Source organism: Amyelois transitella, chromosome 14 (genome assembly GCF_032362555.1).
Source record: "Amyelois transitella isolate CPQ chromosome 14, ilAmyTran1.1, whole genome shotgun sequence".
NCBI lineage: Eukaryota > Metazoa > Arthropoda > Insecta > Lepidoptera > Pyralidae > Amyelois > Amyelois transitella.
Genome location: NC_083517.1, coordinates 10,913,250 through 10,940,028, shown reverse-complemented (window position 1 = coordinate 10,940,028; position 26,779 = coordinate 10,913,250). Strand labels below are relative to the sequence as shown.

The window sequence follows — 26,779 nt, the reverse complement described above, 5'->3', positions numbered from 1 at the left end:
TCATCTAACATACAAATGAGGCTTTCCCTTCAAGGACTAACGCATTCCTTGATGACAACTGAAGGACGACCCGCAAAAAAGGCATTAATTTGGACGTCGTCACCCGACAGAGTTTTGCAGAGTCAATTACATTTGCAACTTGTTTGTTATAAAACTAGGTGAGAAGATTTAAGGACATGTAAATGTTTTATGTGTCTAATTTCATTACTTTTTGTTGTTTCATTTATAGTCCTCCTAGCGTTAGTTCTAATTCTATCTTTGTAAAGGACCCGTGCCCGACTGTAATTTTTGGGTGTTTTATTGTTCTTATCATACTACTATTTCAGATAAGTATCCCATATAATACAAAAATCTATTCTATTTTCGTTGGATAATCCTATAACCATCTAACGAAAATACGCTGGCTCATGTAAGTACCCACTTTCCATATTGTCTCATACGTAGGTACCATTCTCTTTTTCGTTTCGTTTATCTTTGTTTATCTCAGCTCATAAATTTTGAAATTATCATCGAATTCTTCGACCACTTTCGAATCATCTTTCGTCCAGAGATCGCCCGCTTATCAGTACGCGGATGAATATTTCATTTATTCAAAATGCCAAAAAACCGCACCGGCTGCGTCTTCGCGCAAAAACAGTTGAATGCAGACGCTGGCCCTCGTTAAAAGGGCGGCCATGCTGGCTATAAACACGAAGACTTACATGCCGAATCAGTTTACGCTTCTTTTTTTTAAGACGCAAATGCATACGGCCACCTGATGGACATTGTTGCTGTGATTTTTACGAGATGAATCCTTTACGGATTAAAAAGATATCATCAAAGTACCTACCTTAGATTATTTAATTTTATTGTTGAAAAACCGACGACGAATGAGAATGGTCAAAATAAAAGGCCTAACGCTTTACTGACCTAAATGTTGAACTGTCTCTTATTCACCTTCAAATAAAGAACATTGCTGGTAATGATCTAAAAGTTATCATGATTTCGCATTTGATGTTGGGAGAATGAAAAATAAATGTAAATATTCGCTTCAGAAGAATGTGGAGAGTTATAGCGGGAGTGATGAGTTCCACTCGACCGCCACAAATAGAAAAGCTCACGTAAAATGCTTAGGAAATCACGATGTGAAAGGTTGTATATGTTTAAATCCGTAGAAATTCGTTCGCATCATAATTGTTTTTTTTTAATTCTGTTTCTCACGGAGTTGGGCTGTAGCTATCATCTTTGTATCATCATTTACCTGCATCTTCGGTGCTAAGACACAAGTGATTGCCACCTCAAATCGTTGAGTGTCAATTGTTATATTACACTGCATTACCATAACAGTTTCGACCAGAGATTTCAACTTCAAATTGCATCAGTAATTACACAATCGAGCTACTATCATCATGACTTAAAAGGCCTATGGTATCAATTCCATTGCCGTAGACAACGCGGTAATTAAGAGATTCGAGTCCTCGCCCGACCGGTCCTCACATGCCGAGTCTGATTGATTCCTTTTAAATTTCTTCTTACCCTCGATATGGGTACAACTGATCTTCCTCGTGTTATTGTCTTCATTACTGGCAACTGGAGGCGTTAGGTGAATCTTATACGCAGGTGTAGTAGGATAAGTATTTATTGCATAAAACTTAGTCTACTTACATTGACAATGCTTTGCTTTAGCGGACATATCCAATATGATACTCGTATTTAACTTGAATGTCATTAACGCCTCCGCTGGCAAAGTAACATGTCAAAATTAAAAAAAAAAGTTTAAAAATTCGATGAAACCTCAGGAAATGTTGTTAAGAAATGGCAACTTGTAAATGAAACTAAACAATCATTGTATTAAGTTTCATGTAGATTGATAGTGTGATACGCTTACTACCAAAGTGCACGAACTTGTTTATAAAATCCGCCTATTCTATAGCATTCGGACAAAAGAATAACTATATAAAATAAACAAACGCTAAAACACGCCAGTCCTCTTGATGAATAACATTCACAGTAACAAGTGAAGTCGGGGGCAAAAAGTGGTCGGTGGATGTTAAATCAGATGGAGGCAAATGACGCGACGATTACTGCAATTAAAGCATAGCGGTGAATCAGGATGCGCGGGCGCAGCGGCGCGGGGCGGGCTTGCAAAAACGATGGGGTGAGCAGGGAAAGCAGGAGATGCGATTTTCTGGTAATAGTATAATAATAAAAAGAAGTAAGTAATAGAGTAAAAGCGTATATCTTATTATATCAAAATAAAACAAAGATCATCAACCACTAAATGATCGTATGGAATAACATACGTAACTCTTCAATTGCTCCTTTTTGGTTCGAGTAGCTAAGGTGGAGAATGAACTGCCTGCGTCTATCATCCCAGACAAGTACTGGCCGCGAACATTCAAAAGTAGAATAAATGGGTTTCCCTTGGACAGGCATGTAACATCTTCGTCTTCATCCTTACGTACTATCAGGTGAGATGGAAGACAAATGCATCCAATATTGAATTTAAAAAGAAAACCCTAAATATGAAACAAATAATTACAGTTTGGCATAATCAAAAATAGAAAAGATCTAGTAATTTGTAGATCATAACTTATAACAATAAAAGACAAAATCCAAAAAATCAAAACATGCTACCCGTTTTAATTTTCATGCTAATTTTGTTAGTTTATAGTCGCCTAGAATAAGGACGGCAAGAATAACAAATTTCTAGTTTATGTACTTACATCATTATCCGAATCATTACATGTTCAATTTGTTGTTATTCCAGCAAAAACATCACATCAACCATGTTTCCTACTAACCATGATCTAAGGCGCTCATACATATGCGTCGCAATCTTTAATGTGGTTGGCTACCCGCGGTTAGCGAGCTGGCGTGAAAACTACAGACTTAGACTTGCTTTGTGGTGATTTAAGTTGATTCCACCTGCGTGGTGTGGTTGGAGACAGACGTTGGAGGGTTAAAATCAATCGGTAAACGATTATTCGAGATTCAATTGATTTGCATGCGGTTTGAAGTAAATTAAATTTGATTTCACTTAACATGCAAGTTTATTTGGCCTATATTAAGGTTGTTAGAATATTCTCTGGAATCCTATCTTTTATCTGTCCATACATATTAGTCTTCCATGAGAGGATTCTAGTATTAAATAGTTAGATAGATAAAAGCTTTATTCATTTTCACGATACGAGTACATTTGTTGGACACACACTTACCTAATTAACAGTAATAAACAATGTGAATGTGCAATGTAGGTACTAGAAGTACCTACCAGCGGTTTTTCTTCAACCGAAGAGCAATATTATAAAGGACTTTATTTTAGGGAAGAGAATATATCTGACCCATTTATGTGATAGTACAAGTATTTAAAATATATTTTTCACACCCCCTATAAGTAACTTTAACCTTTAACCGTGCAGATCGTATTACTACGTGCCAAGCCTCGTAGCAAAGTTTTAGAATTCACGAAATATTTATCCAAATTTAATCAAGAATCTCACTGATTTCCGAAATGCGATAACAATCAGAAAACAGGTGGCATTTCCTCGATTGTCATGCGGTCAGTTTTTGCGGGCCACAATTACCGCAGCATCAGTATGCACATGCGCAGCCGCCTCCCCCTCCTGGCCCCCCTCCACCTGCGCCCGCGCCGCGGAACGCGCCGTTTTTGCGCCCGCGTCTCGTGGGAGCGGTGATTAGAGTGTAGATTTATTTGTCTATATCAGAGCTTTAATAAAGGAAAAGATGTTCCTTGGTTTGAAAATAAGCTGATTCGAAAATTACGTTACATTTAGTGCCAATTATTTGGGAAGGCAAACGTACTTACCTTGATGAAATCACTGACGATCTATTCAATACTACTTATCTACACAAAACCGACGAATTTGCATGGAAAGATTGAGAATATAGATACAGCTAAAGATTAGTAGTGGAGTAGGTAGAGATTACATAAAAAATTTCCACTTACCGCGATCTATGCATACCTACTTACACTATCATTTATAAAATCAAGGGATTGAAAATTAGAATGATTTCTATCTTTTTTCACACAAGATAATTTGACTTGATCGTGTTCTATAGTAAAGTGTCTATACAAAGCTAAGCAACGACTGCTCTAATCACGGATGTTGAATGTATGATTGCGGCGCAAAAACGATGTAACGCATCAATCGTGCGCAGCTCATAAACTGTCGTGGGTCCATGCTGTTTACTTCATTAGTTTAGCTTTAGATAGCTTGTTATTTCTAAGGAGCATATAAATAACAAGCTTTTGCCTGGGCTTCTAAATAAATTCAAAATCGATTTATCGGTTAACTATGGAAAATCATTACGCAGCATGTTAATTTTTGTTTACAATGAAACTGGAAAAATACCGCCACGAATGAAAAGAGAGACCCGAGTTCTACATCAAAATTGGAATAAAATAAAAAAGCGTTCACACAGTAGGTACAATTATATTTTATAGGTCTCTTTTATTGTAAAGCAAAAGTTAATAAAATCTTAAAAATATAACGAAAATAGTAAGTTAATTCAACAAATGATGAATCCACAGGAATTCAAACTAGCATAAATATAAACAAAGGAAATGCATTAAAACGTGAGTTAGCTGCTGTTAGATCGCCGATTTATTTGTGGAAATAATATTTGTGTGATCTGACCATAGCACGAGTTCGCGAACAAGCTGCGGCCTTGTTGACTGCTGGAGTGCTTGGACACACTTCACCAATTTCTTTAGAATAGTAATAGTATTATACTATTTGTGTGATCTGGCCATGCCAAAAGTCGGTGGAGAGTAGAGTGGCTACGGCCTTGTTGCCTCAATACTTTTTTAATATTTAGATTTTTATGTATCATTGTGTGATGTGGCTACTGCATAAGTTGCAATTGAAGACATGTAGCGGTCTGGTTCATATGGGTGTGTACCAAACTTTGTTGTTAGAAGTCGAACGGTTAATGTGACCAAATAATAAACCGTGATGCAAAAGTTCAAATCTTACCTTGACGTAGTGACTCTTATTGTGTTATATAAATTGGTTTAATTGCTAACCAATAGTAAAGAAATCAGCATATTCAGGCAACTGTGTGCCAAAAGTTGACCAGCTCAGCTTATCCTGACTTAGTGAACTACAGGGCAAAGGGTTACACTGTTATAATTGCATATGCTGCCGGTTCCAAAATTTTTTCTTAAGTGCCTAATGTGGCGAGTTAAGACTAGGTCCAAATAGGACTCAGTTCTTGCACGTATCGAGTGCAATAAGGAGCGATCTTCTCACGCGCGGTGTTGCACTGTTGTAATTGCATGTGTTGGAACTGTTGGAGAGCCATAAAGCAAACGGCGGAGTTTGAATATCGCCGGCCGCGGTGTGGTATGTAGCTATCGCTTTATTAGAAAAACACACTAGTGTCTGTGCAGTGGGCATATCGGTTTAACTCGAATTACTTTGAAAAGGTTTTTTCAAATTAACTAATCGCGATGAACAAGAACTTGTCCTGAAATCAAAAATTGTTTAATAATAATTGTTTTCATGGTTTTCCAATGCGAAAGAAAATCATAAAATAATTATTTGTTGTTGCGTTAGAAGATGCCACGAGAATTTACTAAGCAAAAATTTTTAGAGATTTTTGATAAATAAAGTGTCATGATCGTATTGTTTATCTGATTCCATTCCACTCGCCTTTGTTAGTTTACACTTATAGCCATTTTTTGTATTTTAATTAGCGTACATATTTGTTATCAATATTCCCTTAAATTGTTTAAACTTTTTTCTATAAATATATTGCAGTTTCACAATAAATACATTTTCAAGAAGTTTTATAACAGGTACATACCAAAGCGCGGCCGCCGCAGGCGCAGCGCTGATAATCTAGTTAAATTTATTTATTGGGGCCGGCGGCCGCGCTCGGGCCCCACGCCGTTCGTTACGGGGCCGCAAAACTATTGTAATATCAATCTTAAATTATTGTAATAGCTTACCGGACGATGTTTTGAAAAAGAAAATAAGGCGCAGTGTCTTATGAATGTGCCTAATATAGTCTTGAAATGATGGTAAAGTGCTATTTTAGTACGAGAACAGTTTATAACTATACGTTCAGATCAGCCATGTGATCCAGAATGCCAAGTGGTAAATTTTTTAACAGTCCGACAAGAAATATAATTTCATTGAAGAACTTGGTCTTTATATTGTAGAAAAATTATTAATTTAGCCAGACTATTACAGGTTTGAGCACCAAAATGGTCTTCGCTCAGTATGTGTCATGGACCATGGTATGAGCCATGAAGCTAGTCTTCCGCGAATACTAAGTAGTGAAATAAAACGATGCCAAAGGCTTTTAATTGATATCATGACGTTAAGAACTGTTCAGCAATATCCATTCAGAATTTTCTGCTGTCCGCTGATGCATGATGATATGCCAGTCACCGCTTACGGACTCATCTTTTCCTATGTTCTATTCTAAGATACTAATGTATGTAATATATGTATGTATGTATACTAATAATGTATGTATGTAAATGTCTTTTAGTGATTATTACTGTTTTTATTAAAACGTCCCTTTTTTTTGATTATGACTATGACTATCTATAGATACAAAGATAAAGTTAATTCACAACTTTTACAATAACGTTTATCAATAATTCTGTATATTAATTTACACCCACCACGGACGAAGCACATGCAAATAGCCGGAGGATCGAAACAAGTGCGCGCGCGCCGGTCGTGACCGCGCGGTCCTTGCCGCGGGCTGTGGGCCACGATGCGCCCGCGCAACCACCGGCTCCAGTGATCACTATCCCTGTATCTGATGTATTAAATTATGGCTTTTGAGAGTGCCTTATGGTAGTGGTCGATTTTTTAATGTATAGGATATTACAATTTTAAATAATTAGTAATTTCTTGGGAACGTGGGTAGAAAAATAAAGGCTAATAAAGTTGGCATTATTCTACGCGATGGGCTAGCAACGTGATACTATTTGTGTCTTGATTCCATCAAAACGTGTACGTGTCTTTTCGAGTTTATTGGCTATGTCTACCCCGTGAGTGATACATGTAAAGCCCATGTGAAAATTCAAGTCAAATCAATCCAAGTAATCAAGCGACGGCTTCTTGAAACTTTTTGATTTAAAATTTTCAGACACTTTTTACTTCATCCTACGCCTCGGATAAGAAGTTAGGAAGCCATTGGATAGGCTGACGGTCTCTATAGAGACCTCGTCTTGTCATTATTATAATAAATTTATTTATTTCCTAAATGAAGGGCAAAGTAATGTGCTACAAGTAATTAAAAGGCCACCAGACCATAAATCCAACACCCAAAGACTTCTTCTAGACTATAGAGCTACATACAGAATGTTACAATATTAGCAAAGTACTAAATCGTGTAAAATGGACCAGATCACTGCCACGAAGAACCAAATAAACCCAGACTACAAGACGACAATAACTATTATGCATCATCTGCATAAATCACAACAAATTGCACAAAATTGCGAACCTGTAGCCCTGCGATAATTACCAAGCCCTCCTATAAACCCGCCTCGCTACATCACAAATTTTACAATAATAAGCATGGTTAGACCATATTGTCTCCGTAGACTATCATTTCTCATGTTTAACTGCGCATTAGTATTGCGCAACTAATATCAAAGATTATGCTGCATCGGATTCGTTATTTATACCGGCGATATGAAAGCATTGATTAATATTGTAATGAGCGAGAGGCATAAAGGTTGCGGAGATTTCTAGGCGATACAATCGCTAGTTCGTCATCCATTGCGCGTTTATATCTGACAAATTTCTTTTCTGTAACATTTCAGGGACAATATAGATCGTGTTGGAGATTAAGGTCGGGCGTGTGGGGCGCGGTCCGGTCGGTAATTGTGTATAGTTGAGGTAATGGCGGGCGGGTGCAATTATTTTTATCCGCCGTCGCCGGCGTGATTTGCGTACGAGCTGCGCCCGAGTGGAGCTCGTAATAACACGTTCACGACAACAGAGGGCACTGAGCCACAAATCCCTTAATGTCTGTAGATGAGTTCTTCTCTTTCAAGGCACCATTTATGACTTTACTCATAAAGAAAACGGTTTCGGGCTTTTTAATAAACTTAAACGATACATATATATGTATAATCACATTTTTACAACTGACTGACTGTTCATAAAGTTACGCAACGCTCTATTTGCATACGAATCCACTATCCTTTTAATACGAATCTCAATCACACTTTCCAGCTGTTATAACTATTTACATCTTCCATTCTCCACTCTTCTTCCTCCAATCATATATTGATTTCTGACATTCTTCACAACATACAACATTCAATCAGCAGGTGATACACTCAAAATTCATTTGAAACAGTTGAACGCACCCAAGATGAAAAATGTTTTCAAGGAGACCCATCCACAGACAGCGGCAGTGAGATCGGCGGGCGGTATTAAAATGCACAATCGCGGCATTATGTTAAACATTGTGCTGCGTCGCCTCCACTCGTCATTACACTGCCATCGATAAGCAAATAAATGACTTACCAAATTAAAATGTGTGGGAACACCGAGCTGGTATTAACAAAATTCTTTTTTAGGAGTTAATAACATGTAAAGAAAAGTTTTATGTGTAACCATGACCTCATATGGGTTATGTTCCAACAGAAAGCAGTCCCTTCGTTTAAACCATAGCATAAAAGATAAGCAATAAAGATTTTGAACTGAGTTGAAACGGATCCTGATCTCCTCTCCAGAAAACTGAGGACGCAACCGGGTAAAGAAAAAAAAGTAGTAGTAAATAGTTATCTTTTTTCATTAGCGTTATCGCAGGGGTTTGTTCTAGTAGCGCTGTTCTTGGAGTAGATCTTGCGATCTTAAATCCCTTCATTTTAATTCTTTGTATATATTTCTTGAAATGATTTCGGCAGACAACACAACAGCTGATATTACCTATTATGTGGAGCTGTTCGCGAACGTATGATTTTTAAATCAGTATGATTAGGTAACTTGTTTATAGTGACGATCTTGTCAAACCTTCGTCTCAGCTGGAACATATTTCGTTCTACCAATTACCTGAAAGCAAAATATGATTTTTGTCATTTTCTTAAGTATCTTGAAAAACTATCTCTATTATATTACCTCTGATCTCAATAAAGTCATAGTCATAGGTTAGGGTACATATTACTTTGTATTACTTTTTATTAGGCTTACAAACTTAGGATTCCTTTTTAGGCGATGGGTTTGCAACCTGTCACTATTTGAATATCAATTCTATCATTAAGCCAAATAGCTGAACGTGGTCATTCGGTCTTTTCAAGACTATTGGCTCTGTCTACCCCGCAAGGGATATAGACGTGACCATATGTATGTATGTATGTACTTTTTATTAATAATTATTCTGTATTAGCCATTAGTCCTCTGCTGGATATAGCTCCACAATATCCATGTTCCTCATCCCTCGTGCTCTCATTTTGTGTGTATGTTCAAAACTAAAATCTGCAATTGCAAACATCCATTCTTTGAAATTATACTTGCTTACTTATACCTAATACGAAAGAAAGTAATGTTTGAAGTGCACCGCCGTGCGCATACGCACAGCAATTAGCTAAAATCGTATCATTTCGCCGAGGCCTGCGCGGGCCCTCGCTGGGAGATTAATATGATTGTTTGATTGGTTAATCGGCTGGCACGCGAGTTGCGCACCGCGGGGCCCGGACCATACTCTTTGTAAGGTATAGACTACATACGAGTACTAGATTGGCGGCTTACCACAAAGGTAAACGTCCATATTTCGACTAATTTTAATTTTGTACATCGTTTTCTTGGAGAAACGTATTTCCAGACGAGATTATTTTATCATCAAAAGTAATTTGAATATTTCCTCATCAACATTCTGGTGACTAAAACCATAATTTGAGAGTTAAGAAAATTTCTTTATGGTGTTTTTCTCACCGTCAGTATCAGTTACTATTGAAAATAGTATCCTTGCGTATACTCATATATTTTTCTTCAATTACAAAACCACTATTGAAAAATTTAAAATTACGGCGACTCAAATACTTATAGGTATTGTGCACCCGTCTTTAAACTACCCGTGCCGATCTCCACCATTATTCTGCATCGGCCATTAGACCTCTACCGTCCTGACCTCTCCTCTTGGAGCAGCCGAAACATTATTTTATACCGTAATTTAGACCTCCGGAGAACTTGACCTGTTTTTATCTCATCACAGCCTTAGACAAGACGTCAAGTGGTACTGCTTGTTGAGATAGCAATGGTATTTAGGGTCTTCATGATCGTTAAATATTATACAAATTTGGTTCTTAACTAGCCTATAACTGATTTGAAACTTTCGCGTTGCATTACATTATTTAAAAATAATACTATTTATAAACAAAAGTACGTTACGGGCCCGTTTTATACCTGTATTATTTATAAACACTATACTAGCCTTCTTTGTGTTACGAAGGTCTACAATGATCGTTGTGTAAAACGAGTAACTCTGTCAAACTACCTAGATAAGGTTTTGGGCGAATGGCTCAAAAGCTAAATAAATCTTGTAAAATAACCAAATTACATGATTTTGAAACTTCGATGGAAGTGCTACTGAAACGTTTAAGAATAGAAAAGCACAACACATAAAAAATTTGTAACTGACAAAGTAGTAAGTAAGTACTCGACCAAAATAGAACACGGCGGGTCAGAATAGAAAAACCAATGATCTCGTCAAATTATAATTGAGTGTTAGCAAATGAACCCAGAGTGAAAGTGAAGAAGAAAATGCTGCAGTGCAGTTTGTTACCGCTTCTTCTGCACTGACGCCTTGGAAGCGGCAGTAAACTTAGTTTTTAAGTAATTTATTTGACGTCAACCAAGTTGTTAAACCATACGACAATTATTAAGCGATATAATAATATCCTATAATAATGAATAAAAAATTTAAAATTTTTTTTTTTGAATTTTTGAATTTTGAGTGCTTAAATGGCTCAAAAGCAACACTGATAAAGATGCAAGAGCAAGTTTGCAATAAATATTAGATATTATTGTCGAATCCACATCAAAATTTAAGGCAGAAGCTATTCTGATGTATGCGAGTTATTTTAATCAGCGGTTTGGTTCAGAGGTGGTCGATTGGCTCAAATATTCCGGTTTTTGTCTGAAATTTCCGAGACAACGCAATCCAAATAAACTTTTGTGCTGGGGTTTGTATGTTAATCATTGTAATTTTCGAGGTATACCTACCTATTTTTGTGGTGACATTAATTTTGTTTAGAACCAATATTTACAAAAACTGAAACTGAATTAATGCCTTGATGACTTCGTTTGTTGCGATTGTTTTTTTTTGATTATCGTGTGTGTAAGTGGCTAAGAATGGTATCGAGTTTGTCTTGCCGCCTAAAGATATGGCTTTACGACTGTCATCTGGTAATTGTAATAAGTTTCGACAGTTTTTTTATAAATAGGTATAAAATATAAAACAAAATATATAAAAATACCTAGGTATACATACAAACATACATATGGTCACGTCTATATCCCTTGCGGGGTAGACAGAGCCAACAGTCTTGAAAAGACTGAATGGCCACGTTCAGCTATTTGGCTAACCGATAGAATTGAAATTCAACTAGTGACAGGTTGCTAGCCCATCGCCTAAAAAAGAATCCCAAGTTTGTAAGCCTTAGTCGCCTTTTACGACATCCATGGGAAAGAGATGGAGTGGTCCTATTCTTTTTGGTATTGGTGCCGGGAGCCACACGGCACTATAAATACCTAATTTCCAAAAATCTAAATAAATACCCATACATCGATCTATAAGCATCGCATTGGAATATTCATCAATTAAATTAACTGCTGTCGCTAAAGGACATTTATTAACAAACAGACAGGCCTTTTTACCAACAAATTAACCGTCCACCATATGGGGTCATCGGATAGGGGTGACAGTAATAAAGCCAGTTGAAGGAATCAAAAAGCAATGAGCCATCAGGTACGTGGGATAATTGGCCGAATTGACACTGCATCAATTGGGATGCGGTGAAACTAATTTGACAATAAAACGATGTGACACGGAATGGTGAGTCATAACGAGTCTTACAAATTGTAGCCTGCTTTTCGACTTATGAAGATCGTAGAAATCGGTTAAGGGATCAGTCTGATCCTCATTTTATAGAAGCTTGATGAAATTTGTAAGGGCTTGAGTGACGAAATACATAATAAGGAATTATGTCTGAATTGTCTAAATAATATTGAATTAGCCTTTTTTGTATTCTCAGCCTTTTTTAAAGCTTATGCTGTTGAAACACCTTCTGATTTTACAGAAGTTAATACTGATTTCTTTCTGACATCAGCTCGTTTATGCAAAATATATTTTTTAATTTTTTTGAATTATCGTTTTCAGTTTATTTTATATCATTTTGAGAGGAGACCCAGATTTTAGTCGCCACTACAACATCTTGAGAAGTAATTCACAAAATTAACTCACACTAATCCCTCTTTGACCAACTTGTGTGGTCTCGTATAACATATTTACTAGATACACTAAAAGTCTAATATTTTCAATAGGGCTGTCAAGTCAGAAACTTGATGACACAAATACTCAACTGTTCGTTAAGTTCACGTTTGTCCTTCAATCATGTTATTTGTTCTTCATCCGGTAAGTTTCCGTGTAAAACTACCTTAACTCTTATTACGTACAATATTGTTATTAAACCGTTTGGCACATTATTCTGTTTGTGATAAATCTACACTTAATATTATAATAGCGAAAGTCTGTCTTTTACGTCTTAACCGCTTTTCCTATTTTGATGAAACTTTGAATTTAAATATATAAAATGGGATTAATCGAGGTCAAATATAGCTAGTATTTAACGGGAATTCTTACAAGAGCGAAGCTCTGAGTACAAGGACTACTTTATAATTAATCGACTTTCAAGCGGTTTTATCAAGACTCAAGTGTGTTTTATTCAATGAAGAATACCTTTTAGGTTTACGATTCGCCCGTATCAGATACAATATTATAACCAGTCAGTTCTTCTAATAATTCACAGTGAATGTGAATTTGTTTGACAACCCTATAAGTAGACCTCGACGCCAATTAATTAGTTGGCATCTGATAACTTTGTGCCGTCACTCCATCAGCTCCGATCTAAACTATTACAATTGGTATTAACGACTACTAATAAATATCTGTTTAAAAGCGCTTCAATAATCATTAGGTCCTGTCTCCACTCTAGTACGCGATCCTCTTTGTACTGCCACAGTGGCGTAGTGGTTATTATGTGCTTGTTTTCAAGTTTAAAGGTGCCGGAGTCGATGCCCAGTGAGGTTAAAACAAAAAAGAACCCTTTATGATTGACTTCTAATTGCTTCGGTTTCTGCGTGCGATAATCTTTTGCTTCTTTCCCATTCATAACTTAAGCTCGTCGATAACAAATACTCTTGACATGACATTCAGGTATACTTACCTACGTCCATTCTATCATTGAATTATAATACGTATTAGTAAGTATATGAACGAAAACTTTATATCTTTCAGACTTTGTTGAGAAGTGCTTTTATGATCATCATACTTACTAGCTTTATGCTCCGGCATTCCCTCGAATTTTATAAAAGCCACTGCTTCAAAATTACAGTATCAGAATTACAATTCCAATATTACGCCATTCAACTAGACTTTGAGTCTACTCGAGAATTACAAAAAATGACCTTACACCCGGATCTAACACAACCGTGACAAGCCTAAAATGCTTAATGGTTAAGCAAAATGGCCTAACAGCTAACAGCATTCCTGTTAACATAATTACCTTTATAATCTGTGAGAAAATTCAATGGCCAATAGTGGTTTGGTCTATGTCGGTGAGTAGTGTGCGTCTGCGAGTGCGCGCGCGCCGGCCGCCACGCCCACTGCGCCCCGCCCCCCGCCCTTCTCTAGGACAATAAAACCTGTTTATATGAATATGAAGCGATATAGAGTGACAGTACAATCGAATTACCAAATGTCTTTAAATATAAACGCAAGATTGGATCTTCAATTTTTTAACTTTATTTTGAGTTATGACCGTATAAGTTTTCACTCGTCCATACAATAAATGTGAAAGTCTGTCTGTTACGCTTTCAAGGCTAAATTGATGAACCGATTTTTATAAATAAAAAATAAGGTATGTTATGTAAATGTAAAAATGTCACAGCTTACAACTAATGTTAATTATTTTTAGTTTGTCCTCAGAGGTAAACGATTTTCGTAAACGCTTCTTTCATAACTTCTCAAAAGTAATAAAATAATGAAACGTGACTATTTTGCACCGGAGTGTGCAAAATCTTCTTCAACAAGCAATAAGTGTTCCCATGAGAGTCAGAGTCTAACATAAGTACTTGGTAAGGTATACAAGAGTGATTTTTCCCTTACTAGTCGGCTTGCGTAAACAACATAGAATCTAATAGAAAAGAATCCTTATTTGCTTTTGATAAGTAAATTATCTTACATTCTTAATGCAATATAAAAGTCAATCAAGTTATTAATCTTGAAAATTTCTTTTGGAAGATGGGCTAGCAACCATTCATTATCTCATTGTCTCAATTGTCTTGTAAGTTTTAAATTTGTCTTCCTCGTAAATAGACGTGACATGTGTGTGAACGCTACACAGACAAATCCAAACTTACTAATCTAATTCAGGGACGATGCGGTGAGAGGTCAAGATTGCTATACCTATCCAAAAGCGATGAGTATATATAAGATTGAAGACGAATCAAAAGAAATATGCAAGGATCGCGACAAATGGAAAGCTGTAGTCTCTGCCTAGCCCTACCGAAAGTAGACGTTATAATGCCGAACAAATCAAACAAAGGAAATATGATATAATCGCAATCCAAACATCCAACTTTTCAACCAAAATATCATTAGCCAACTCATGCAATCCAGTCCGCAATTTGAATAAACAATTACCTTTTGAGTGGCCACAATCGGATATGAATCGGACACCTCGCTTCCAGCATTCCTGCATAAACCTGCTTCCGATAGCCGCAATTAGTATAATTATAATTGTTTGATCATATCGGACGAAGGTAATTGTTTTGACGGTGTGCATAAGTAATTAGTGGTGCCCCTCGCCGTGGGGCGCGATTTTATCGCTACGAATGTTTATTTAAAAATACATTTTTTTTTCTTTTTTAGGCCATGGGCTAGCAACCTGTCACTATTTGAATCTCAATTCGACCAAGAAGCCATCCAGCTGAACGTTACTTTTGTGTCTTAGTAGTTTTTGCCTTAGATTTATAAGTCAACCATATACCCCATAAGAGATAAGAATGTAATGTGTTTTTGTAAGTCGACTTGGAGAAATTTTGAGGCAGATAATTCTAGGTGAAGAGATTTTCACACGAACAAAGCATCGGTCGCAGTGTGGTTCCCAAAATCATCTCATAAACTGGTGTCCAACATCTTTGTGACCTTCATTTTATCAAACTACGGGTATCTCAGTATCATGGACCCTTGTCTTTTTCGATTGTAAATAAGTAAATATAAATTTTGTTTTGAGTTTTAACCGATCCTACTTATAAGTGTCAATTCTTTAGACACATTAAACGACTGATCAAGACAAAATCTCCCTAAAACTCTTTCTTATTTCAACCTTGCCTGCTAAAAACAGTACCCGAAACTGCCGAGCTTGCATGATGAGAGTTAGGAAAGTGGATGAAGCGAAAGAAGTATGCAGGGGTCGTGGCCAGTGGAAAGATGTAGACTCTGCCTTACCCTCGTGGAAAGAATCGTGATTATATGTATTTATACTACCCAAAAACATTGATTGCAATTGGTTTGTATTTCGAAACATCAGTCATGATTGAGTTGTGCATAATGACGAGTCTTCACCTGGCTGACGGCGATTGCAAAATTATTTGAATTTGATTGAATTGCATCGGTCGCTTCGAAGCGTCATTAAAAGGTACAATTTGTGTCGTTACTAATTCGGATATTGTTTATTCTATAACAGCTTCATTTCATTATAATTATAGTTTAAATCTCGTGGATTTTGATTTCCCTGGTGATATGCTATCAGGTGATTACAGGAAACCCAGATGAATTGCCATTAGGGGATTTCATGAGGAGAAGAATTTGATCTCAATTCTATCATTAAGCCAAATAGCTGAACGTGGCCATTCATGGCCGTTGGCTCTGTCTGCCCCTCAAGGGATATAGACGTGACCATATGTATGTATGTATGTAAGAATTTGATTTCCCATGTGATATCACCTAGGTAATCAAATTTCACATTTACGTTTCCACAAAGTGGAATAAACATACATACATACATACATAAAATCACGCCTCTTTCCCGGAGGGGTAGGCAGAGACTACCTCTTTCCACTTGCCACGATCTCTGCATACTTCTTTCGCTTCGTCCACATTCATAACTCTCTTCATACAAGCTCGGCGGTTTCGGGTACTTTTGACCTGACCCTTTACCAGGACGTCCTTAATTTGATCAAGATACGTTCGTCTAGGTCTTCCCACTCCGACCTTTCCCTCCACACTCTCCTTGTATATCTGCTTAGTCAACCTGCTTTCATTCATCCTCTCCACATGACCGAACCATCTTAACATACCCTTTTCTATTCCTGTAACTACATCTTCTTTCACATCACAACATTCCCTTATCACGCTGTTCCTTATCCTGTCACTCAATTTCACACCCATCATACTCCTTAACGCTCTCATTTCCACTGCATTTATTCTGCTTTCATGCTTCTTTTGCCATACCCAACTTTCACTCCCATACATTAATGTCGGGACCAACACGCCCCTGTGCACAGCCAGTCGAGCCTTTTTGGATAGTTTCTGACTGCTCATAAAGGCATGCAAAGCTCCATTCACCATGTTCCCCGCGTTCACTCTCCTTTCAATATCACTATCATACTTGCCATCTGATGTAAACTTTGATCCTAGATATACAAACTCTTTCACTTGCTCCACTTTTTCTCCTCCAATCAAAATATTACATGCTGTCATTTCTTTCTCCATTTCAAAAACCAGTGTTTTAGTTTTACTTACGTTCACTTTCATTCCTTTCTCTTTTAAAGCTTCATGCATACAGTTTACCATCTCCTGTAACTCCTCCGCTGATGACGCCAGTATAACCTGATCGTCGGCATAGAGCAGACATTTGACGAGTAACTCATTCATCCTTAATCCACTTTTAGACTCTTGCAAATCTGTCAAACAGCTATCCATAAATAGGTTGAACAGCCACGGTGACGCAACACATCCTTGCCTAACGCCTTTCTCAATCTTAAACCACTCAGTGTGCGCTCCGTTTATCCTGACACAAGCACTCGAATCCTCATATAAGGATTTCAGTGCTCGTATTAAGAGACTGCTCACCCCATGCATAGAAAGTGCTGACCACAATTCATTCCTCTCAACTCTGTCATAGGCCTTTTCCAGATCTACGAATGTGCAATAGACTTTTTGACTCTTGGCCAAAAACTTTTCGGCTATGCACCGCAAGGAAAAGACCTGATCAGTACATCCCATTCCCTTTCGAAATCCCGCTTGAGCATCCCATATTTTGTCATCAGTTTCATTCCTGACTCTATTAATCAATACCTTAGCATACAATTTGCCGACGACGCTAAGCAGGCTTATACCACGATAATTTTTGCAGTCCAGCTGTGACCCTTTTCCTTTGTAAAGTGGCACGATAACAGCCTTACACCAATCTTTTGGTACTCGGCCGCTTCTCCAACACAAATTGAAAAGGCAGTACAACTGACTAGCTACTACGCCTTTTCCTGCTTTAAGCATCTCGACCGACACTCTATCACACCCAGCAGCCTTTCCCGCTTTCATACTCTTAAGTGCTTCCACAATTTCGAACATTTCAATTTCGCCTTCCATCTCATTCTCTTTTTCTTCGCTATAGCAGAAATCTTTCTTATTTCCTTCCTTTTTTTCAAATAAACTTTCAAAATAGTCCTTCCATATCTTTAGTACACATTCTTCTCCTTTCACAACGCTACCATCCTGGCATCTGATCCTAGTCAGCTCTCTGGTTATAGTATTTCCTCGGGCTGACCTTACGGATTTCCAGAATACTTTCAGATTTGACTGAAAGTCTTCTGATAGCCTTTTATCAAAATCCTCTTTATACTCTTCTTTCTTTCTAATCACAGCTTTCTTAACCAAATCTTTCATTTTCTTATATTCCTTACGTGCTTCATTCACATCTTCATCTATAACCTCTTGCATTCTTAAGTTAGCTTTTGCTGCTAACAAATCCAGCCATGCTTTCTTCTTTAATCGCACAAGTTCTTGCACATCTTTACTCATCCACGCATTTTTGTGATTTTTTCCTTTCCTTCTTCTACTTACACCACACACTTCAACAGCTACTTTCACAATTCTTTCTTTAAATTCCTTCCATCCATCTTCAATATCGCTCATTTCCTCTAAATCTTCAAATTTATCCTTCAGTCTATTAATATACTTCTTACCTACATCCATATCTTGCAAATTTTCTACTTTTACTCTTTCCAAAGCGCTGGTTTGCTCCCTTACCCTGTGCCGCCAGCGATTGAAGATACCCCTTATCCGGGATATCACCAGTAAATGGTCCGAGTCAATGCCAGCACCGCGATATGCACGGGTATCCAGCACTTTGTTCTTCAATCTTTCATCTACAATCACAAAGTCTATCATACTTTTTAAAATACCTTCCACTCTTGTGTAGGTGTGGATCTCTTTATGTTGAAACATTGAGTTCGACACAAAAAGATCCCACTCTAGACAAATTTCTAATACACTTCTTCCATTATCATTCACCTTTTCGTCACCAAACGCACCAAGCACCTTTTCATATCCATCACGCTTTACACCCACCCATCCATTAAAATCACCTAACATAATAATCTTCTCATTTGGCTTGGTAACTTTCAATACTTCTCTTACACTATTCCAGAACTCCTCGTTTTCGCTTTTTGCTGATGTTGTACCCCTCGAACCCACATCCCAAGGTGCATAAACACCTAGAACGAAGATCCGAGTGATTCCAACTTTCAGCCTAATCCATAGAAGACGAGGGCTGACACACTCATACTCATTCACGCACTCAGCCATTCGTGCAGAAAGAATTAGACCGACCCCTTGACAGCCTCGGCTGGTACTGGAAATTCCAGACCAATACGCCGTGTAAGGGCCGTGCTGCGTCGCGTCGCATCCTTTCCGCTTCGTTTCATTCACGCACAACACATCCAAACGTCTTTCATCCATCATCTGGCATACTTCCTCAATCTTATCCTTCATTCCTCCTCTTACATTCATCGTCGCAAAGCGGCTTTCAGCAGACCGCATACCGCTCCCGCCGGGAACGAGACGTGATGGGGTGCGGACACCATCGCCGCCATTTATATGCTTTTTAAGGTTCATAATGCGATTCCCACGAGACGCTAGGGAAAAATTTTGTCCGCCCCAGCAGAGCCCCGCATGCCAGGGTAAGGCTAGCCATTACCTGGGGGTCGCCCAACCCCATGGCGGAAGTGGCACGCTCGAGACTAGGCTCGCCCCTAGCCATGCATCCATCGGCGCGGCAGACCTTAGATTGGCAGGGATTTACATTAAAGAGGAATCCCAAGTCTATCCCTTAGTCGGCTCTTACGACATCCGTGGGAAAGAGATGAGAGAGAGAAGTGGAATAAACCCAAATTTATATAGGTGTACGTATGTATAATTCGTAGCGTGTGAGTGGATGGTTTAAAGATAGAATTGAGATTCAGACATCAATTTACCCGCCACCATAAAATAATAATATCAAGTTTGTAATCCTACACTTCGATAGTAGTACCTAGTAGTTCGAGCTCATATTCCAATGTGCCGAAAACCACACGGCTAAACTAGTTACACTATATTAACATGCAAAACATAATTGTAGATTAATTAATCACATAGATTGATCGAGGGTCGGCGTCAACTCGCGGCTCGTGTATCGAATTAACATATCGATACCATCACCCCATCCCTACTTGTCGACTTTACAACCGGTCGACACGAAATCGAGTTTTTTAATTGCCAGTAACTTTATTGGTGTAATTATTACACGTTGATATTTGTGTATTTCGAAAAGACATTCCTTATTTTTATCACTGTGGGATCTTTTTCTATTTTATAAAATGATTTTAAAGGTATAACGATCTTTCGCGCCCGTCTATTTAGTGTTGTCAACGTTGGCATAGCACAGATCTTGACTACACTTTTATACATACATACATATGGTCACGTCTATATCCCTTGCGGGATAGACAGAGCCAACAGTCTTGAAAAGACTGAATGGCCACGTTCAGCTATTTAACTCAATGATATAATTGAGATTCAAATAGTGACAGGTTGCTAGCCCATCGCCTAAAAGAAGAATCCCAAGTTTGTAAGCCTATTAGATATAGCCCTTAGTCGCCTTTTACGACATCTATGGGAAAAAGATGGAGTGGTCCTGTTCTTTTTTGTATTGGTGCTGGGAACCACACGGCACTTAATAAACTTTGAGAAATACTTACTGATTTTCTGACAACAGTTTCTTATGAGCGCCGTGTGGTTTTTTAAATCTTATTCATTACATTACATTACACATATGAACTAAAGATCTGTAGGGCTAGAAAAATAGTTGCAACAGTCGTTCATGTCTACACAAACAGACAAACATATTAATTTCATAATATATAGTTGCAATATCAAGAGTTACCCACCCGCGCGCTATCAGGCGCCGCTGAGTTTCGCTATCTCGCGCAATCAACGCGATATTTAATAATTTAACATTTGTATAATTAAATTTTAATGTTATCGCCCGTAATCTACGGATCATACGAGCGGACAGTTTTATTTTTAATTTCCGTTGCCCAGTGAATAGCGAGAATTTTGCATATAAATTCAATCATTATGTAACTCCATCTATATAATATAATATGCGAATGAAGGCTTGGTTGAATAATTTATGCATTTTACGGCCATCCTATAAAATATTTTTGATAAGTGTAAGATTTTATTTTAAATATAGGTAGGTACATTAATGTCACGTTATTTAGGTACATATATAGAGACAAATATGGATATTTTCTGAATATTATTATAAATACACAATAATAATTGTAAGTTATTGATCTAAAAGAACTAATGATTCTTCTTTTAGGCGATAGGCTAGCAACCTGTCACTATATGAATCTCAATTCTATCTATCATTAAGCCTAATATCTGAACGTGGCCTTTCAGTCTTTATGAGCCTGTTGGCTCTGTCTACCCCGTAAATTATAAAGACGTGATTATTATGTATGAATGTATGATCAGAAAAAACAGGTTCAAGTACTTAGCAAACAGTGTTATCGTTAGATTTTTTTAAAAGAAAGCAAATCTTAATAAGTGATACATGAATATAAACACCTATTTAATACAAATTTTTGGATAATTGAAAAATTGTTGTATTTTCACAAGTTTTTGTGGAAAGAACTTTTATCTTAGAGTTGACGGCCTCTGTGGCTCAGCGGTAGTACGCTTGTCTGTGACACCGGAGGTCCCGGGTTCGAATCCCGGTCAAGGCATGATGAGAAAAGAACTTTTTCTGATTGTCCTGGGTCTTGGATGTTTATCTATATAAGTATTTATTATAAAATATAGTATCGTTGAGTTAGTATCTCGTAACACAAGTTTCGAACTTACTTCGAGGCTAACTCAATCAGTGTAATTTGTCCCGTATATATTTATTTATTTATTTATTTATAGTTATTAAGATCTCCAGAATCATGTGACCGCGGACAGGTGCGCCCGCTGACCCACATATTCCGACGCACTGGACGCACAGACAAACAAACACCTGTTATCGATCATGTTTATACAGCGATAACTCGCTAATATCTGAATATTCGATACATCGGAGTGGTAAGAGTGAGTGATATGTAGAGCGCGCTGTCTCATAAGCTACGTCAATCATTCTAATATTTCTTTCATTTTGACTTAAAGTCATAAAAAAAATTACCATAAAACCAGTTTAAGTTGATTATTAAACTAATTGACGTACATATATAAAACATATTTTTTCTGAATCTCATTCCTTCTTTGAGCTATCCAGCTGGCCTTGTATCTTCCCAGCAACACATAAGCTGAAACTTTTACATAACTAAAAATCCACTTAAGATTTGTCAGTCACAAAGTGGCACATCTCGCACCAAGATCTAACGTCATGTATCTGCAGAGCCCGAGCCGAAGACAAGAAAATGTGCTGGGTTTTTGTAATTGACCTGGGTCTTGGATGTTTAATTATACATATACTAGAGGCCGCCCGCGACTTCGTCCGCATGGAAACCCTATCAATCCCGCGGGAACTCTGGGATAAAAAGTAGCCTATGTGTTATTCTGGGTCTTCAGCTACCTACATACCAAATTTCATGGTAATCGGTTCAGTAGTTTTTGCGTGAAAGAGTAACAAACATCCATACATTCATACAAACTTTCGCCTGTATAATAGTAGTAGGAAGTAGGATATAATAGTAGTAGGATGTATTTTATTATAAAATATAGTATCGTTGAGTAAATATCTCGTAACACAAGTCTCGAACTTACATCGAGACCAACTAATCTGTCCCATATTGGTGTTCATTTATTTTATGAATACCGAATAAAAAATAACAACGAAGTAACTGCGCGCTCTACTCCAGCCAAAGAGACACGCTTGTAGCATTATTTCTAAGAAAGTGAGTGATATTTGCACAGCGATAGCCGCGCCCTGCGAGAGTTCGATGTAATATAATCATTCATGAAATGTTTATCTAAACGTTAATGATATTAGGTATCATTGCTGTGAATCACTTCGTCAATTTATTTTACTAGCTGTTGTATATGGTTTTCGTCGGATGGATCTAAAAATACCGCTTATTCCCGTTCATGCGGCTTTGGAAAATCGTCTTAGACCATGGAAGTTACTTAATTTTTTTTATTGTGAAGAACCAGCAGTCTGGGCTGATATGTCAGTCTATCAACCAAAATCATTAGATAGATAAAGATGTAGGTAGACAAGCGGTTACTTGCGGTTTTGCCCGCTTTTGAGTACTTCCACCGCCAGTTACCACCTTAGTTATTTCCATAGAAATCTGTGTAATCAATTCGTCTATCACCCATAAATGCGTTCTACTAATGCATACTGACATTATAAATCGGAAAATGTGTTAGTTCATAACATTTAGTTCATTAGTTCAAAACTTTTATGAAATTTCGCACACACAGTCTTAGTCCAATGCCAACTAAGATGAACAAAAGGTACTTTTAACTCTTCATAATTAAGAGAACCGGAATCATATGATAATACGAGTAACTTCGTAAAATTAAGCCTGTTAGTAACATCGAAACGACTGCCACCCAGAGGTTACTATTAAAATAAGATATTTATCTGACCTATTTCTTCATTTGTATGTAACTGGCCCACTATTAAATTATGGTGTAAAGCGGACCCCGGGCTCTTCCCAAGAAAGACGAGTAAGGGATCAACGCCGGTAGAATGAGAATTGCATGAGAATTACAACATCTGTGCAATTACGTTCCATTTCAAATCAAACGTTTTTTTATATATGACATCATTCAGTCTAAATTTATCCATAATATTATCTATTTATGCATAAATAGGTTATGAATCATCTTAGTTATAAGGAAAAAATGGTCTTATAGATAAGTATATGTGTATTTCCCCTATTTTATTGCTGCTGTCCCCGACTTCGCCTGCGTAAAACGTACAGTCCCCAAGAAAGTAACAACGTTCAGCTTCCTACGAATGAATTATATTTTATATGGTTATAACAGGTATGGTTATATTTTTATTTTGTGGTTTACCTTAAAAACTGGTGTAGGTACTATTCTTGATTTGTACTATAACAACACGAAATGTTTATTCATAATAGTTACTTAACTTATTTCTCGTGAAGTTATGCAGGCCAAAGAAAAAAATAAGTTCAATCACATAAAATGGTACATTATTATATTGTTGCTAATAACACAGTTTTTATTTAGTTATCTAGTTTCTTTATTGTTTGACGGTTGACTGGAAGAGATCCCTTCAAGTGTTAAGTCCGCAATTGCATTTATTCTTTCATAACTATGTAGGTACTATTTCTTGTAACTTAGTTAATTTCTGTGCAATGAAGATATTATAAAAAAACAAAAAGGTATTTAAATATATGCCCGTAGCACCACACGCGTCAAACGAAAGATTGTTTGTTTCTCATTCCGTTCATCATTAATTGACGTGATGTCCTCTTGTAATGGGGGATTCCCACGGAACATACGCGTCAAATTTCAATTCCTATACTTGGTAGTTTCAACTGTACCTTGTCTGAAAGTCAGCCAAAAACTCGATCTCTCAGTAATGCAAATTCAAAAATGTAGGTACTAGATCTACCTAGTCAACGAAAAAGTGAGTTTATTTCCGTTCTCGTGGTAATTTCAGGAAACTGCACCCTATATAAGTAACCAAGATGTCAATTTGAAATCTCTGGCTCCAATTGTGGCGACATTACTAACGTCACACGTCAACTGTCTTATAGCAGCGAAGAGTCTAAATCGCGATTACAAAGATTTAACGGATTGGAGCATAAATACAACCTCCGTGAGGTTCCCCAGCTATAACACCTAGCCTGGCGGAAGATCTTCCCTTTGTGGCGGTCGAGCCCGAACCATCGCTCCTGGTACAGCATATGTGTTGTCATATCAGTCAGTTACTTCTTTTACATACTAGAAGTAGTAGAACAATATGATTCACTATTATTACGTAGAGAGCGCACTAATTATTTGAAACTTATCAATAATAGATGTTTCTCCTTCAAACAGCTTTTTGTTTCACAGTATGACGTTATTAGGAAAATCAGTCAGCAATTAGAATTTGAAACTAGTAATTATCGGTCTAAGGATTTCAGACACAGCCTGAAAGGTATAAATTAATATCGATTTCTCACTGTCTTGTCCAAGTGCTTATTATGAAACATTGTTCGCGTTAGGTAGTAAATATTAATTTATTGATTCTCATAAAAGATTTATAAGTCTTACAAACTTAACACTTTTTGATTCGGTTTCTTATAGTTTTTTTTTACATTGATTTGATAATGATGGATACAATTCTAGGAAATACTCAATAGAGTCATAATTTATCAAACAAATACACTAACATATATTTCGATCGAATAAACTACAAAAATAATAAAAATACTAAGCTAAGTTACAACTTAAAAAAAACACATTTAATTTTTTTTTAAGACATACTCGTAAAATATTTTTAAACACTAACACGTTGAAACGTAACAATGGTAGTATGTACTCATTATTTGCGCAGGTATAAATAAACTGTTAATAAACGATATTTGAACAACTATGAGTTTTATTTGTAACAAAATGACACCAATAGATTTTTGGAAAGACAAACTTGACTCCATCATAGATAAAACTTGTCTTTTTTTTTAAATTACGCTATTTTACTGAAAAGTAACCAACAACTAAGGAGTGCAGCAATTTCCAAATTATAAATTCAACATAAACAAATAAGAATATATGCCGACGTTATACCAGCGATTATACATAATTATAAATTTAATCTAACATATTTACTAGCAAAAGGTCAGGTCAAGGGTAACTGAAATCTACGAGCTCTCATGAAGAGAGTTATGAATGTGTATGATGCGAACGAAGTATGCAAGATCGTAGCAAGCAGAATGATGACCCGATAAAGAGGCTTAATTTTATGTATTGAGTTATACATTTATTGCAACACGACTAGATTAAATAATAGATATTTTATAAAGAACTCATGTAATACCTGACTCAAATCCATTATTCTTAGGCTGCTTCAGGGTTTCTTCAGATGAACAAAACTCACAAGGCAGGACACTTTCAGTAATTCGGAAATACTAAGGGCACCAACAGACTTACACTCCACATTTAGTTCCCCGAATCACGCGAATATTAATGCACACACTTCTCATATACTTATATTTTCCTAACTTAATGTTAGTTACAAGTATGAGTAATGTCAAGAAGTTCAATAACTCTCACTTCTCATTTGCTTTTGAAGAACTTTTGAAAAAAACACAGTTACAGCATAACTGAAACTGACAGATTTTTCAGTAAATGTGACATTTCGCAGAAAAAAATAACCACTTTTACAATATTTTAGTAATATATCACGTTTAACTAATCTGAAACGGTAAATTCAAAACGGAAAAATGATAATATTTGACAGTTATTAAATATTTAATACCGTCTCATTATAATATCTTAAAAAGTCATATTCCACTTTTATCAAATATCCAATTGATCAAATAAACACCTCTTTTTATCAATTCCAAATAAAATCGCTAATTTATGCGTGTAATTACGTTATCTTGATTACGAAGGCTTCGCGTCAGTGTAAATATAGTATGACATGCGCGTACGCATGGAGCGCGGACTAAAACGCGCGAGTCCAGAGTTAACGTTATATATGTCATACTATCGGGTAGCCTCCTTGTGATGGAATAGATAATGATATTAATGTTTGTTTAAGAAATTGATTGATTTCAGTCTTTAACTGATTTAGTTTTACTTTTTATTACATGATATACCTGGAACTAATTTTCCATTCCATATGTAGGTAGTTAGTACTTTATTACTAAAATGTACTTTTTACACTTCACTAACTAGTTGATAATTATTTGTATAGAATGCTTTTTATGCGGAATAATCTAACGATTCGATAATATTTCACAGATCGCAATAAATATAAACAATACTAATTAATTGATTAAATCTTTAGGATTTTTTATATCTCTTT

At 36.8% G+C, this 26,779-nt stretch overlaps 1 protein-coding gene across 4 annotated transcripts in view; it reads right to left on the bottom strand.

Annotated features, from left to right (window-relative positions):
* Positions 1 to 26,442, bottom strand: part of LOC106137283 (protein nubbin) — a 160,125-nt gene extending 133,683 nt beyond the window's left edge. For 2 of the 4 annotated variants that reach the window (XM_060947657.1, XM_060947658.1), the window contains exons 1-2: positions 25,787 to 26,442; positions 13,766 to 13,889 (exon numbers count right to left, since the gene is read on the bottom strand). Coding sequence is in view for 1 of the 4 variants with exons in the window: in XM_013338089.2 (XP_013193543.1) it covers positions 25,787 to 25,801 (15 nt within the window). In the remaining 3 variants the exon portion in view is untranslated. The remainder of the gene's footprint in view (positions 1 to 13,765; positions 13,890 to 25,786) is intronic. The other 2 variants (XM_013338090.2, XM_013338089.2) reach the window with 1 other exon arrangement.
* Positions 26,443 to 26,779: the final 337 nt, after the last annotated feature.